This window comes from Artemia franciscana, chromosome 19 (genome assembly GCF_032884065.1).
Source record: "Artemia franciscana chromosome 19, ASM3288406v1, whole genome shotgun sequence".
In the NCBI taxonomy this organism is placed as follows: domain Eukaryota; kingdom Metazoa; phylum Arthropoda; class Branchiopoda; order Anostraca; family Artemiidae; genus Artemia; species Artemia franciscana.
This window is the reverse complement of record NC_088881.1, coordinates 31,864,339-31,880,894: the sequence shown is the minus strand read 5'-3', so window position 1 is coordinate 31,880,894 and position 16,556 is coordinate 31,864,339. Positions and strand designations below refer to the sequence as shown.

Sequence of the window (16,556 nt, the reverse complement as noted above, 5' to 3'; positions counted from 1 at the left end):
TTTTAAGCCACTCGTGGGTGGATTCTACCGGCTTAAAATACGATATTTGATTACCTTATATTCCAACTGAAGGACCACCTTAAAGACAGTTAAAAAGTTGAAGATTGTACCGGAGACGATCGGTATATTCTAGGCTCTAATCCGTTGCAACTTCACTTTAACTAAAGAAGTTACTTAAAGTTGACATCCTCTGGGAATAGCTGTGAAGTAACTAAGGCCCTGTTAGGCTTATAAAGGAATCAGCTTTATAAGTTTGATTGTATCTGTCTCCCTGCAAAGAGGGAGTCGACTCAACAAAAAGCAAACTTGCATTTTTCGCCTGGGGAAGTTTTACAACCCTCTAAATATGCTTAAAGAGGGACAATAAAACAATTCTCTGAAACGCGTGAACATAGAAAACGAAATCGGTCTATAATTTCTTAAGGTATTTTACGAAAAAAAAAGTCTCATAAGCTATTAAAAAAATAAAGGAGAAACGGAAATCGGCCAATAATTTCCTGAGTTGTTATACGAAAAAAAAATCTTATGAGCCATGTAAAAAATACAATAGAAACCGAAATCGGTGCATAATTTCTCAAGTTATTTTACGAGAAAAAGTCTCATGAGACATTTAAAAGCATTATAGAGAGGAAAGCCTTTTTTATTGTACCATTAACTAAGGACCCAAGATGCTGCTTGATTAATGGAGGAAAAACCTAATGATATAAAATCATAGCTTGATCTCACTTGATGAGATCACTTACTTGACCTCACTAGATTGAAATAGCAGTTATATATATTCACACCTCAGAGTCCCCATGTTAACCAAAATTAACCCCTTAATGGCTAACCAAAGTTAACCATGTTAACCCCATCCCCATGTTAACCAAAAAACCGTGGAACATGTAACCGTGGCCGGTTTCCTTCAGCTACACGGCCACTTGGAAACTGGCCACGGTTTCCAAGTAGAATAGAAGGTAGAATAGAATCGAATCAATGGTAGAATAAAATGGTAGACCGGCCACTTCAGCAACACTTCATTCTACCATTGGAAGTACTTTCCGAATTCCTCAAGATATAATCCGAAATACCGAACTTTTCACCTTCTTGGTTAACAATTTTTAACGGAAGCTTTTCCACCAGTTGCAGAAGTACTTCTTTTATCATGCGCTTTTTTAGCCCCACTACCTGATGCTTCCTCGAATAAAATTATTTTTTCGCTTTCCTTAAAAATCAGTTAAGAGAATTACAATAACAATTATGCATCCTGTCCTCTAGATTACATTTGTGATTATTTTTTTTTCTCATAAAGTTTGTCTCTTAGACTCATCGACCCCCATCGACCAAAAGTCTTTCCCCAAAAATCCAAAAAGGCCTTCATTCCCTAAAACTGTTTTGTAGTTCCCCCCAAAAAAGGTCCTAGGCTATACTATCTGTCAATTAGTCAATTACAATGTCAATTAATTGTAATTAGTCAATTAAGTCAATTAATTGTAATTAGTCAATTACAATATCAATTAGTACAATGTTAAAAATGTCAATATAGAAAATCCAATAAAATAAATTAAGCCTCTTTTCATCAATGGATGTCATCACATCTTCCCACTCCATAGGGGATGACTCATTTTTATAGCGTAGAAGAATAACACTATTAACAAACAGTTACAGGAGCTCATTCCACATCCAACGTCTACTTCCTAGAGGAATAGCAGGTCAAGATAACGTACCAAAATGGTCAGACACCAACAACAACCTGGTGTGTCCAAACTCAGTGAAATTAAAGTAAAAGTATCACTTGCCATCATTTTTATTCATTTCATATACTAAAAAGAAGGAGACTAATTACTGCTCCCCAGTCTAAAAAGTGATTTTTCCTTCTTGTTGACGATAGGGAACTGTAAATCTCCTAAATAGGAATTTTCGGTTATAGTGGTTCCAATGGTGCAGTTTTCATTTCAATCCAACACTATTTTTGCGGTTCCAGTCTTTTTTCGGAATTCTGGAATTCTTTTTTCGGAATTCTGGGATTAATTTTTCGGAATTCCGGAATTCTTTTTGGGAACTATGTTATCGCAGCTAACTTTTACCATTAATATTAATTGAAACAATAGTTAATATTCCTGAATTCACTTCAAATGGTGATTCTTCTTCACATGACAGCTTTTTTTTTCAAAACTCGTTTGAAATTTTTCAGCTTTTTTTTTTTTAACTCTAGATTTGGTTCTTTAATAGTTGTATCAGATACTTCAGCTATGATACTACGCCTGTCCCTATGGACATTCACAGTATAATAACAGATTGAGTTTTAGCTTTTACATATATTTCTCTTTTAAGGATTTCCTTTTTTATATTTACATTTTTTTTCTCCTTCGTATGAAAAAAAAACAAAATAAACTAAACATGATAAACACTCACCATAGTAGTTTGGAGAGATCAATATATTCAGACAGAAGCTGTGCAGTCTTCTCTTTGTTTGAAATGAGACTATCATATAAAACTACTAAAGCTGGTCTGTTGGTTCGAGCTTCTAATTGGTTTTCATACTTATTTAACATCTAGAAGAACAATCAATTAATATCAATACATTGTACATTAAATCTAGTGGTGATGTTAGTTTCTCGTCTTTCAAGGGCCACCTCGACTTCAACTAATTTCATGTAAATCTATTACTTTGTTAAACAAATATATCTACATTACTACTGCTACTACTGTATCATCATTGCACCAGAGGCCAACACAGCAACGCACACTTCTCCTCCATCCCAATCTATTCAAAGCTTCCCTTATTACAACATCCCAAGAAGTTTCCATTTCCCTTGAATCATTTTTTACGACGTCCTTCTACCCGATTCCAGAACGAACAGCTTTTCGTTCAGCCCTAAACGGTTAAAAGACAAGGACAATCTTTGGTAATCTTTCATCTGCAGACCGTATCCAAGCCTTGTCATCCTTTCTCGCATTATGGGCCTAAAGACCAGGACTGAACCACATTCTTCACACAACTGACTGTTTGAGATACAGTCAGTCAGTCGGGTACCCAATGAACAGTACGTAATGAGAACCACATGGCTATGGCTTACAGTCAAAGATGGCTATATAAGCTTCCACAAAACCATTTCAACCAATCGGATTTGATTTTTACCGTCATTGGTACTGAAAGCATCTAGTTTATGGCTATGTAAGCCAATTGGCTATGGCTTACAGCTAAAAATGGCTATGTAAGTTTCCACTTAACCGATTCAAGCAATCAGATTTAATTTTCACTGTCCTTGGTAATTCAAGCATCTAGGATATAGCTATGAAAACCATATGGCTATGGCTTACAGCTAAAGATGGCTATGTAAGTTTCTACGTAACCAATTCAACCAATCCGATTTGATTTTCACTGTCATTGATACTTAAAGCATCTAGTATATGGGTACATAATCTTTGGTAATCTTTCATCCGCAGACCGTCTCCAAGCCATATCATTCTTTCTCGCATTATGGGCTGACCGCATACCAGGACTGAACCGCATTTTTCGCACATATGACAGAGATAGGGTCAGTCAGTGGGGTACACAAACATATCCGTAGGCTATTTATCTGGAAAACATCTAGCAAACTACGTCGTTTCACGGAGCACCCATACTTCATAACCTTACTTGACCACTGTCATCACTATAGCTTCAAATATTGTAATTTTGGTTCCTATCTACATTGGCTTACTAATTTACGATTTCATTCAGAAAATGTCTGTCACAGAGGTAGGAACTGATTTGTACAGCTATTGTATCTACGTCAAAGGAACCTCCGATTTATTTTAAAATAAATATATTATTTTTTTGTACATAAGTGTCTATATTGGCATACAAACTTACAAGTTCATTCAAGCGAAAACTGGTACAGAAGTAGAGATCGATTTCTACAGCCTACGTATTCCCGTCAAAGAACTCCTCGAATGTTTACATGGTCCCAAAGAGATTAAGAAACCCAAAAATTAGTTAAAAAACTTGAAGTCCCCAAGGACACCAAAATAAAAACTATCTTTTTTTCCCTGGGCCCATCTTAAATATGCTCATACTTGAAAACCCCGACTTTTTATTATTTTTTTCAATTTGTTTAAAAATTATGAAGTTTTTTGGGCCGTATCACATTTTCGTCAGTGTTACCACGTTGACGTGTGAAACTTTGACGTGTGAAAATTTTTACCGTTTCTTTTTTTTCAACTCTTTTTTTATAGCACCCGCTGCTGATAAACTGTGAAACTGTACATGGATGTCTTAACCAATAAAATTTTGGATTGCCGAATTTTTCGATACTTTAAAAATGTATTTAGATGTGCATGTTTCCATAAAACCAATTCAAACAATCAGATTTTATATTCACTATCTTTGGTACTTTAAGTATATAGAATATGGCTAAGGCTTAGAGCTAAAAAAGGCTATGCAAGTTTCCACTTAACCGATTCAAGCAATCAGATTTGATTTTCACTATCCTTGGTGCTGTAAGTGTAGGATATGGCAATGCAAGCCATAGGGTGATGGCTTACAGCTAAAGATGGCTATGCAAGTTTTCACTTAACCGATTCAAGCAATCAGATTTAATTTTCAATGTCCTTGGTAATTTAGACATCTAGGATATAGCTATGAAGGCCATATGGCTATGGCTTACAGCTAAAGATGGCTATGTAAGTTTCCAAGTAACCATTTCAACCAATCAGATTCGATTTTCGCTGTCATTGGTACTGAAAGCATCTAGTATATAGTTATGTAAGCCACATGGCTATGGCTTACAGCTAAAACTGGCTATGTAAGTTTTCATTTAACCGATTCAAGCAGCCAGATTTAATTTTCACTGTCCTTGGTACCTTTTAAAAGTTATTTTTTTCAAGTGCGTATATATTAAATTTTCTTTTCTTCTCGTCAGCCTCTTTAAGAAGTCGAAATCAAGAATAAAGAATTTGAGGACAGAACAGGGGAAATCGCTGCTTATTAGAGTGTCCGCATAAAATACAAGGAAACATGAATGAAGCTAAAGAGATAGTAGCTTTAGCACTAAAGTTAATAAAGTAGATAAATGAAGCCCAAATTTAAGAATATACATAAATAAAATATGCAGCCACAGTAATTATAATTTTAAAAATGATAAAAGGAATAATAAAGAAGTAATATTTGAAAAAAGTTGAATTTAGAAAACTAAAAAAAATCGAAAATATTTGAAACAAGGGGGGTAATTTTTTTTTTTTTTTTGAATCTGATTATGTTGCTGCAGCCTGAACAGGAAGAATAGCTTCTTGCAACAATTAAAAATAAATTTCAAAAAATAGAAATAAGACAGAGAGAGAGAGAGAAAGAATGAATGAGAAAGAGAAAGAGAGAAAGAGGGAGAGAGAGAGAGAAAATACTGGTAAAATACCAGTTTAGAAATTTATATTCTCAGATATTTATTTTATTCCTGTTTTCGACCCCAAAACATCACGAAAAAAAACTATACATTACCTCTATGCAATATTTACATGACCTTATATGTGGTTCTCCAGTTTCGACATCTGCGAACGAAGTAATCGAGGCCATACTGGCGCTTGAAGAAGGCAGTTTAAATTTTATACTATTTTTTACACTAAATTCACTAACTCTTCGATTGATCTCTGGACTCTCCTGTGACGGGTAAATGAGCTTCCCTTAAAAATTAAAGACTCGGTTAAAATATTAACTCTTCGATTGATCGAATTAACTCGGAATAAAATCCTTTTTTTATTGACGGGTAAATGAGCTTCCCTTAAAAATTAAAGACTCGGTTAAAATATTAACTCTTCGATTGATCGAATTAACTCGGAATAAGATCGATATTAACTCGGAAATAAACTCTTCGATTGATCTCTGGACTCTCCTGTGACGGGTAAATGAGCTTCCCTTAAAAATTAAAGACTCGGTTAAAATATTAACTCTTCGATTGATCGAATTAACTCGGAATAAGATCGATATTAACTCGGAAATAAACTCTTCGATTGATCTCTGGACTCTCCTGTGACGGGTAAATGAGCTTCCCTTAAAAATTAAAGACTCGGTTAAAATATTAACTCTTCGATTGATCGAATTAACTCGGAATAAAATCCTTTTTTTATTGACGGGTAAATGAGCTTCCCTTAAAAATTAAAGACTCGGTTAAAATATTAACTCTTCGATTTATCGAATTAACTCGGAATAAAATCCTTTTTTTATTGACGGGTAAATGAGCTTCCCTTAAAAATTAAAGACTCGGTTAAAATATTAACTCTTCGATTGATCGAATTAACTCGTAATAAGATCGATATTAACTCGGAAATAAACTCTTCGATTGATCTCTGGACTCTCCTGTGACGGGTAAATGAGCTTCCCTTAAAAATTAAAGACTCGGTTAAAATATTAACTCTTCGATTGATCGAATTAACTCGGAATAAGATCGATATTAACTCGGAAATAAACTCTTCGATTGATCTCTGGACTCTCCTGTGACGGGTAAATGAGCTTCCCTTAAAAATTAAAGACTCGGTTAAAATATTAACTCTTCGATTGATTGAATTAACTCGGAATAAGATCGATATTAACTCGGAAATAAACTCTTCGATTGATCTCTGGACTCTCCTGTGACGGGTAAATGAGCTTCCCTTAAAAATTAAAGACTCGGTTAAAACATTTACTTCATAATTTATTATTATCTTTCTTTTTCATAGAATAAACATTAAACACAATATTAATGAAATGAAAAAATGAACAATATAATGAATAAACACGTTAAATTACGGTTTAGACATCCTGTGCAATTTTTAGGTTCGTTGTTTTTTCGAAGTTTAACGTTTTAAATGTCCCAACATAAAACGATTTCGCTATCATTTGATAGCTGAAATTCAGCTATATCCATCAGCTGAATCAAATGTGTGAGATTTTCTCTAATTTTCTTTTTAAAAACATGCTGAAAATTGGTTGAAAATCGTCAAAAAATACTTTTTTATTTTTTAAGCAGCTTTTCTAAGGAAAGCCTAAGCAATATCAAAATTCTGGTTCGGTGAAAAATACATATGAGACTAATGGCCCACATAAGTATCTTTTCTTTTCGATTGAAGTGACATCTGTAGCTTGCCGCAAAAAGCGCATTTTATGGGGAACATAAAGCTTAAAAATAGACAAAAATAGTAAATTTTTAAGAAAACAAGAGCTAAGAGCTCATATGGCACTTGTGACGAGGCAAGAAGAGCTAAGAGCCAAGAGATCATATGGTATGAGCTCTAGCAAAATTCTATGAATCAATAGATTGACTTAAAAGGAAAATAAGAGGCTTAATGCCGGTCAGGATTTAAAATAAGAGCTCTGAGTCACGATGTCCTTCTAAATATCAAAATTCATTAAGATCCGATCACCCACTCGTATGTTATAAATACCTAATTTTTTCTAATTTTTCCTCTCCCTTTAGCCCCCCAGATGGTCGAATCTTGGAAAACGACTTTATCAAGTCAATTTGTGCAGCTCCCTGACACGCCCACCAATGTTCATCGTCCTAGCACGTCCAAAAGCATCAAACTCGCCAAATCACTGAACCCCTCCCCCCATCTCCCCCAAAGAGAGCGAATCCAGTACGGTTCCGTCAATCACGTATCAAGAACATTTGCTTATTCTATCCACCAAGCTTCATCCCGATTCCTCCACTCCAAGTGTTTTCCAATATTTCCCCCTCCAACTCCCCCCAATGTCAAAAGATCTGGTCGGGATTTGAAATAAGAGCTTTTAGACATGAATTCTTTCTAAATAACAAATTTCATTAAGATCCGATCACGTATTCGTAAAATAAAAAAACCCCAATTTTCACGTTTTCCAAGAATTCCAGTTTCACCCTCCAACTCCCCCAATGTCACAGGATCTCGTCGGAATTAAAAATTAGAGCTTTAAAGCCCAAGACCCTTCTAAATATCAAATTTCATTTAGATCTGGTCACCCTTTCGTAAGTTAAAAATACCTCAATTTTCAAAATTACCCCCCCCCCCCCGCCAAATTCCACCAAAGAGAGCAGATCCGGTCCGATTATGTCAATCACGTGTCTTAGACAGGTTCTTATTCTTCCCATTCAGTTTCATCCTGATCTCACCGCTTTAAGTATTTTCTAAGATTTCCGGTTCCCCTCAACTGCCCCCCCCCCATTACGCTGGATCCGGTTGAGATTTAAAATGGGATCTGAGTCACTAGGTCCTTCTAAATATGAAGTTTCATGAAGATCCGATCACTCCTTCGTAAGTTAAAAATACTTCATTTTTTCTGATTTTTCAGAATTAACCCCCCCCCCCCAATAGAGCGGATTCGTTCTAATTATGTAAATCGCGTATCTAAGACTTCTACTTATTTTTTCCACTAAGTTTCATCCTGATCCCTCCAATCTAAGCGTTTTCTAGGATTTTAGGTTCCCCCACCCAAACTCCCTCCAATGTCACCAGATCCGGTCGGGACTTAAAATAAGAGCTTTGAGACACGATATCCTTCTAAATATCAAATTTCATTGAGATCCAATCAACCGTTCGTAAGTTAAAAATACCTCATTTTTTCTAATTTTTCAGAATTAACCCCTCCCCCCAACTACCCCAAAGAGAGCGGATCCGTTCCGGTTATGTCAATCATGTATCTAGGACTTGTGATTATTTTTCCCACCAAGTTTCATCCCGATCCCTCCACTCTAAGTGTTTTCCAAGATTTAGGTTTCCCCCTCCCAAATCCCCCCCAATGTCACCAGATCCGGTCAGGATTTAAAATAAGAGCTCTGAGACATGATAATCTTCTAAATATCAAATTTCATTGAGATCCGATCACCCGTTCGTAAGTTAAAAATACCTCATTTTTTCTAATTTTTCAGAATGAACCCCCCCCCCCCAACTACCCCAAAGAGAGAGGATCCGCTTCGGTTATGTCAATCATGTATCTAGGACTTGTGCTTATTTTTCCCACCAAGTTTCATCCCGATCCCTCCATTCTAAGTGTTTTCCAAGTTTTAGGTTCCCCCCCCCCAAATGTCACCAGATCTGGTCTGGATTTAAAATAACAGCTCTGAGACACGATACCATTCCAAACATCAAATTTCATTAAGATCTGATTAACCGTTCATAAGTTAAAAATACTTCAATTTTTCCATTTTTTCCGAATTAACGGGCAACGACTATTTCTAATTTAATCTGGTCCGGTCCCTGATACGCCTGCCAAATTTTATCGTCCTAGCTTACCTGGAAGTGCCTAACGTAGTAAAACCGGGACCGACAGACCGACAGAATTTGCGATTGCTATATGGCACTTGGTTAATACCAAGTGCCATAAAAAATTGAAAATAGCGTTCTAATTTTGTGTAATGTTTTAAGAGAAACCTGAAATCTGAATTTTTGCATTGGTTAAGTTGAAAGTTGAACAACCATATACATCTTGAAAACTTGAGAAAAATAAAGAATTAAACTTTTGAAAAAGACCTTCATATGCAGTTATGCAGTCTCTGATATTAGCCCCTGGTGGCAAGGACCATAAAATCCATAAAATTATGCAAAATAAAACATAGATAATTATATATAATACTTCATATTTAACTTCCAGTATTCGATTTCAATTAGTTCTTCTGAAGTATTTTCAATGAAATATTTTCATTATATATATATATATATATATATATATATATATATATATATATATATATATATATATATATATATATATATATATATATATATATTTCGACTTTGCCAGGTCATTAAGCTTATAACCAAATATGATCAACAACCCCCGGGGCAAGAATCATAAATTATACAGGTTGTCCATTTTCTACACACAAGATTCTATAACAGAAAAGTGGGTATGTTTGATCGCGGGTTTCCAAATAGCTCGAAACTTTCAGATTTCATTTTCTGGGTCAAGAAAATCATATACTTTGTCAGAAGTTATTAATTTCAAGCACGCTCTTACGGATTGTTTGCCTTCCCAAGATTCTCAGAGTTTTCCAATTGTGTAGTCTGGAAAAAGACCTTCATGTGCAGCTATGCAGTCTCTGATATTAAAAGTTACCAAATTAAAAAAGAAACGTGGATAGAAATCAGCATACGGTAGGCTAAGAAAATGTGGCACTAAAATATATTTGACTTCCTACTATCCGGGCCACTGACTTGATTTGTCTGTGAAAGTCTAAATCAAGTAAAAGGCCCAGAAACTAGGAAGTCAAAGATACATCTGTATCTGCTTTGGAGAAAATCAGAGAGTTAAACAGTATGTAATTAATTTTTTTGTTTTACACAAATGTCGATTATTACTGTTGTGTTTCACTATCAAATAAAATTATTTTTCCTATTAAACTTTTATTTATACATCATAGAAAGGCAGTGTTGGTCTTCAAAAATATATAAAAAGAAATAAAGAAAATAAAACTGTAAGCAAAAAAAGTGGCATAAACAACTAGACAAACAAATCACTCGCATCTGAAAAAAACTTTACATACAAAAGAGCAGGGAGATGGGAGAATATGAGAGATGAATGACATGAGATTTCTACTAGAAAATTAAAACGTGTTGACACTTATCATCTTTTTTTTAATGTTGTAAAGAAGGAGAATAGTCGGTTCCCCCCACTCCGAGCCTTAAAAGGCAGAAAAGTTTTGCTTGAAATGTTTAAATTTGTGCTGGGATGTCTATAAGCATACCAGAACACAGGGAAGGGGTAGGGAGAAGTTCCCCGGAAAATTTCCCAAAGAACCAGTCTGCAAGAAAAACTAAAGCCTGGAACAATTTACATACTTTTTTGGTTTTATTATAGACGATATGTTACCGATAACTGCTTCACTTATTAAAACTCAACCATATGATAAAGATATACCCAACAGTATACCAAAGGCTTGAGACGAAATTACAGATCTGAAAAGGGTGGAATGAGCCAAGCGCGGGATCTCCACCAAGACCGAGATGGAGTTTATGCAGCGATCCGGGTTCCCTCTACCGAACCCCTATTTTGAACATGAAACTCGCTTTTGAGGTAAGGATGATTATCCCCTAATCTCAAGACGGCAAATACAATGATACAGTCAGAAATTTTCTATCTTCTATACTTTATGAGATAGAACCAAGTATCTGCAGGGGTAAAAACAGACTTTCACTGCTCGAAGGTCAATACGTAGCACAGACATGCTAAAACGACGAGATCAAGCATCCACACCCAGTAGGAAATGGATGGGAAAGACTGGAAAATAAAGAACAACGGAAAACCATTTATTAATCTCTTCATCTTCATCTCTTTTCCTATCCCAAAAACTAAAAAATTACTATGTTCCGATTTCCTTAAAAAATTAAATGAAAACTAAATCACTACAATAATCAATAAGACTAAAAAGTACTAATGTACATACAAAAAGAATATTTGATATATAACAACATTAATGTAGAAAAGGCAAGAATATTGAAAACACTAGACCCCACTGTCTATGTTATGCTCCCCACACTGGCAGACGGGATTCCCAAAAGTAAAGTTGTCTAAAGTAAAGTAAAGTTGTCTACTGATTGGCTAGGTTCTAGCCAATCAGATGAACTATTGCACATCATCTAAAGAAACAAAACAATTCAGGCGAATTTACTACCGGTATGCTAAGTATCTCCTCGGCCTCCCATCTAGGGTAAGTAATTCCTGGTTCAATAGGAGACACGGTATTATGGACCCTAATGCCACCGTCGTCAAATGCATTGAAGTTTATATTAAGGGAATCAATTGACACCTATGGTGTTGCCTTATAAAAAAAAGTAAAAGCATTGCGTTTTTTTTTGTACTGTAATTATTGTGCTTGTTATATATGTTTTGCTTGTGTGATTATTTGGGCAATTAATGTACCTGTGTGCTTGTGTTATAAATTTTAATTTAGTTGTATCTGTCAATTTTTGTCTTTCTCTTTTTTTTGTTTCATTGTATACTTGATTGTGTTTTTTATATTTTATTTTATACCAAACTTTATTTTACAAATTATTGTATTTATAACGAATCATAAAAAAAAAAATTAAATTCAAAAGACGTCAAGATAAGCTCATTGGTCACATCCACCCGAAGGCATGGCATGAAGTTAGCACCCTCCTGAAAACAAGACCATGAAGGCAGAAGAAGAATATTTGGCAAACATTCTACGACGACTTGAAACCATTGGAAAGAGTCAAGAACTATGGTTCGAGATGGAACAAAGACTAAACAAAGGATAGCCAGAGAAGTTTCAGCCTGCAGTCAAAATGGAGGATAAAACAAAGGCTAAATAAAGGATATCCAGAGTTGTTTCAGCCGGCAGTTTAAATGGAAATGGAACAAAGGCTAAATAAAGGATAGCCAGAGAAGTTTCAGCCGGCAGTCAAAATGGAGATGGAACAAAGACTAAATAAAAGATAGCCAGAGAAGTTTCAGTCGGCAGTCAATTGGAGATGGAACAAAGGCTAAATAAAAGATAGCCAGAGAAGTTTCAGCCGGCAGTCAAAATGGAAATGGAACAAAGGCTAAATAAAAGATAGCCAGAGAAGTTTCAGCCGGCAGTCAAAATGAAAATGGAACAAAGGCTAAATAAAAGATAGCCAGAAAAGTTTCAGTCGCCAGTAAAACTGGAGATGGAACAAAGGCTAAATAAAGGATAGCCAGAGAAGTTTCAGCCGGCAGTCAGAATGGAGATGGAACAAAGGCTAAATAAAAGATAGCCAGAGAAGTTTCAGTCGGCAGTCAAAATGGAGATGGAACAAAGGCTAAATAAAGGATAGCCAGAGAAGTTTCAGCCGGCAGTCAAAATGGAGATGGAACAAAGACTAAATAAGGGATAGCCAGAGAACCTTCAGTCGGCAGTCAAAATGGAGACGGACCAAAGGCTAAATAAAGGAGAGCCAGAGAAGTTTCAGCCGGCAGTCAAAATGGAGATGGAACAAAGGCTAAATAAAGGATAGCCAGAGAAGTTTCAGTCGGCAGTCAAAATGGAAAAAGGCTAAATAAAAGATAGCCAGAGAAGTTTCAGTCGGCAGTCAAAATGGAAAAAGGCTAAATAAAGGATAGCCAGAGAACATTCAGTCGACAGTGAAAATGGAGATGGACCAAAGGCTAAATAAAGGAGAGCCAGAGAAGTTTCAGCCGGCAGTCAAAATGGAGATGGACCAAAGGCTAAATAAAGGAGAGCCAGAGAGGTTTCAGCCGGCAGTCAAAATGGAAATGGACCAAAGGCTAAATAAAGGAGAGCCAGAGAAGTTTCAGCCGGCAGTCAAAATGGAGATGGAACAAAGGCTAAATAAAGGATAGCCAGAGAAGTTTCAGTCGGCAGTCAAAATGGAGTTGGACCAAAGGCTAAATAAAGGAGAGCCAGAGAAGTTTCAGCCGGCAGTCAAAATGAAGATGGAACAAAGGCTAAATAAAGGATAGCCAGAGAAGTTTCAGTCGGCAGTCAAAATGGAGATGGACCAAAGGCTAAATAAAGGAGAGCCAGAGAAGTTTCAGCCGAAAGTCAAAATGGAGATGGACCAAAGGCTAAATAAAGGAGAGCCAGAGAAGTTTCAGCCGGCAGTCAAAATGGAAATGGAACAAAGGCTAAATAAAGGATAGCCAGAGAAGTTTCAGCCGGCAGTCAAAATGGAAAAAGGCTAAATAAAAGATAGCCAGAGAAGTTTCAGTCGGCAGTCAAAATGGAGATGGACCAAAGTCTAAATAAAGGATAGCCAGAGAAGTTTCAGCCGGCAGTCAAAATGGAAAAAGGCTAAATAAAGGATAGCCAGAGAAGTTTCAGTCGGCAGTCAAAATGGAGATGGACCAAAGGCTAAATAAAGGAGAGGCAGAGAAGTTTCAGCCGGCAGTCAAAATGGAGATGGAACAAACGCTAAATAAAAGATAGCCAGAGAAGTTTCAGTCGGCAGTCAAAATGGAGATGGAACAAAGGCTAAATAAAGGATAGCCAGAGAAGTTTCAGCCGGCAGTCAAAATGGAAAAAGGCTAAATAAAGGATAGCCAGAGAAGTTTCGGTCGGCAGTCAAAATGGAGATGGACCAAAGGCTAAATGAAGGAGAGCCAGAGAAGTTTCAGCCGGCAGTCAAAATGGTGATGGAACAAAGGCTAAATAAAAGATAGCCAGAGAAGTTTCAGTCGGCAGTCAAAATGGAGATGGACCAAAGGCTAAATAAAGGAGAGCCAGAGAAGTTTCAGCCGGCAGTCAAAATGGAGATGGACCAAAGGCTGAATAAAGGATAGCCAGAGAAGTTTCAGTCGGCAGTCAAAATGGAGATGGAGCAAAGGCTAAATAAAGGAGAGCCAGAGAAGTTTCAGCCGGCAGTCAAAATGGAAATGGAACAAAGGCTAAATAAAGGATAGCCAGAGAAGTTTCAGCCGGCAGTCAAAATGGAAAAAGGCTAAATAAAAGATAGCCAGAGAAGTTTCAGTCGGCAGTCAAAATGGAGATGGACCAAAGGCTAAATAAAGGATAGCCAGAGAAGTTTCAGCCGGCAGTCAAAATGGAAAAAGGCTAAATAAAGGATAGCCAGAGAAGTTTCAGTCGGCAGTCAAACTGGAGATGGATCAAAGGCTAAATAAAGGAGAGCCAGAGAAGTTTCAGTCGGCAGTCAAAATGGAGATGGAACAAAGGCTAAATAAAAGATAGCCAGAGAAGTTTCAGTCGGCAGTTCAAAATGGAGATGGACCAAAGGCTAAATAAAGGATAGCCAGAGAAGTTTCAGCCAGTAGTCAAAATGGAAAAAGGCTAAATAAAGGATAGCCAGAGAAGTTTCAGTCGGCAGTCAAAATGGAGATGGTCCAAAGGCTAAATAAAGGATAGCCAGAGAATTTTTAGTCGGCAGTCAAAATGGAGATGGACCAAAGGCTAAATAAAGGATAGCCAGATAAGTTTCAGCCGGCAGTCAAAATGAAAAAAGTCTAAATAAAGGATAACCAGAGAAGTTTCAGGCGGCAGTCAAAATGGAGAAGGATCAAAGGCTAAATAAAGGAGAGCCCGAGAAGTTTCAGCCGCCAGTCAAAATTGAAATGGAACAAAGGCTAAATAAAGGATAGCCAGAGAAGTTTCAGCCGGCAGTCAAAATGGAAAAAGGCTAAATAAAGGATAGCCAGAGAAGTTTCAGTCGGCAGTCAAAATGGAGATGGACCAAAGGCTAAATAAAGGAGAGCCAGAGAAGTTTCACCCGGCTGTCAAAATGGAGATGGAACAAAGACTAAATAAAAGATAGCCAGAGAAGTTTCAGTCGGAAATCAAAATGGAGATGGACCAAAGGCTAAATAAAGGATAGCCAGAGAAGTTTCAGCCGGCAGTCAAAATGGAAAAAGGCTAAATAAAGGATAGCCAGAGAAGTTTCAGTCGGCAGTCAAAATGGAGATGGACCAAAGGCTAAATAAATGAGAGCTAGAGAAGTTTCAGCTGGCAGTCAAAATGGATATGGAACAAAGGCTAAATAAAAGATAGCCAGAGAAGTTTCAGTCGGCAGTCAAAATGGAGATGGACCAAAGGCTAAATAAAGGAGAGCCAGAGAAGTTTCAGCCGGCAGACAAAATGGAGATGGATCAAAGGCTAAATAAAGGATAGCCAGAGAAGTTTCAGTCGGCAGTCAAAATGGAGATGGACCAAAGGCTAAATAAAGGAGAGCCAGAGAAGTTTCAGCCGGCAGTCAAAATGGAAATGGAACAAAGGCTAAATAAAGGAGAGCCAGAGAAGTTTCAGCCGGCAGACAAAATGGAGATGGACCAAAGGCTAAATAAAGGAGAGCCAGAGAAGTTTCAGCCGGCAGTTTTACCTTCCCCTCGCACCCCTCCTTCTCCTAGTTCAAGAGCAGGGATACCTACTGTCCTCAAGGTGCTTAGTACTGTATCACCGTTACCCCTACGTTCACAGGAAATCCCAGCGTCCCCCTACCTCCGTCAAGAAGGCGCGTTCCTTCCCTCTGAAAATTTTCTGTCAGACCGAGGACTGCACTGGTTACAAATTCATTAAAAAAAAGAGTCCAAGCACAATAGCCCACACTACACCATCAACTTCAGTCCTATTGTTTGGATGGACTCATCCATTACAGATTGTTCTGGGAGGAGTATAGAAAACTCTCTCTGTTGACTTCATCATTTACGTAAAACTGAGTTTCATTACTGAACAACAAAGTCTCTAGTAAAACTGATATTTTCATCCAATTTATCTGAAAACCAAATTTATGTAAAAAACTAATCTTTTATTTTATATGATCTTATCTTTTATTCTTTTAACTGATCTTATCTTTTATTCTTTTAACTTATCTTTTATCTATCTTTTTGTATTTCATCTTTTATATTATCTTATTTTATCGTTAATTAATGTTTCCAATTTATCTGAAAAATCAAAATTTGTACGTGCCCAGACTTTGTGGAAACACTGTAGAGTGTGTATACCCAAATATTACGTATACCCAAAATGTTATATCAAAACAATTCTCTATTATAAATATCAATTTTGAAGTTATGTACAGAAAAAGATCAAAAGAGTAAAACCACTATTGCAAGCTGTTCAGTTACTACTTACTCTCTCCCCCTTGTTTAGTTACTATAGCTGAAACATGACAAAATATAGAAAATTTTTCCTAAAAACGGT

At 36.6% G+C, this 16,556-nt stretch overlaps 1 protein-coding gene across 1 annotated transcript in view; it reads right to left on the bottom strand.

The window, feature by feature from the left end:
• LOC136039565 (rabenosyn-5-like) overlaps window positions 1–16,556 on the bottom strand; it is a 70,915-nt gene that overhangs the window by 32,275 nt on the left and 22,084 nt on the right. The window contains exons 6-7 of the mRNA XM_065723406.1: window positions 5,459–5,640; window positions 2,395–2,534 (exon numbers count right to left, since the gene is read on the bottom strand). Coding sequence (XP_065579478.1) covers window positions 2,395–2,534; window positions 5,459–5,640 — 322 coding nt within the window. The remainder of the gene's footprint in view (window positions 1–2,394; window positions 2,535–5,458; window positions 5,641–16,556) is intronic.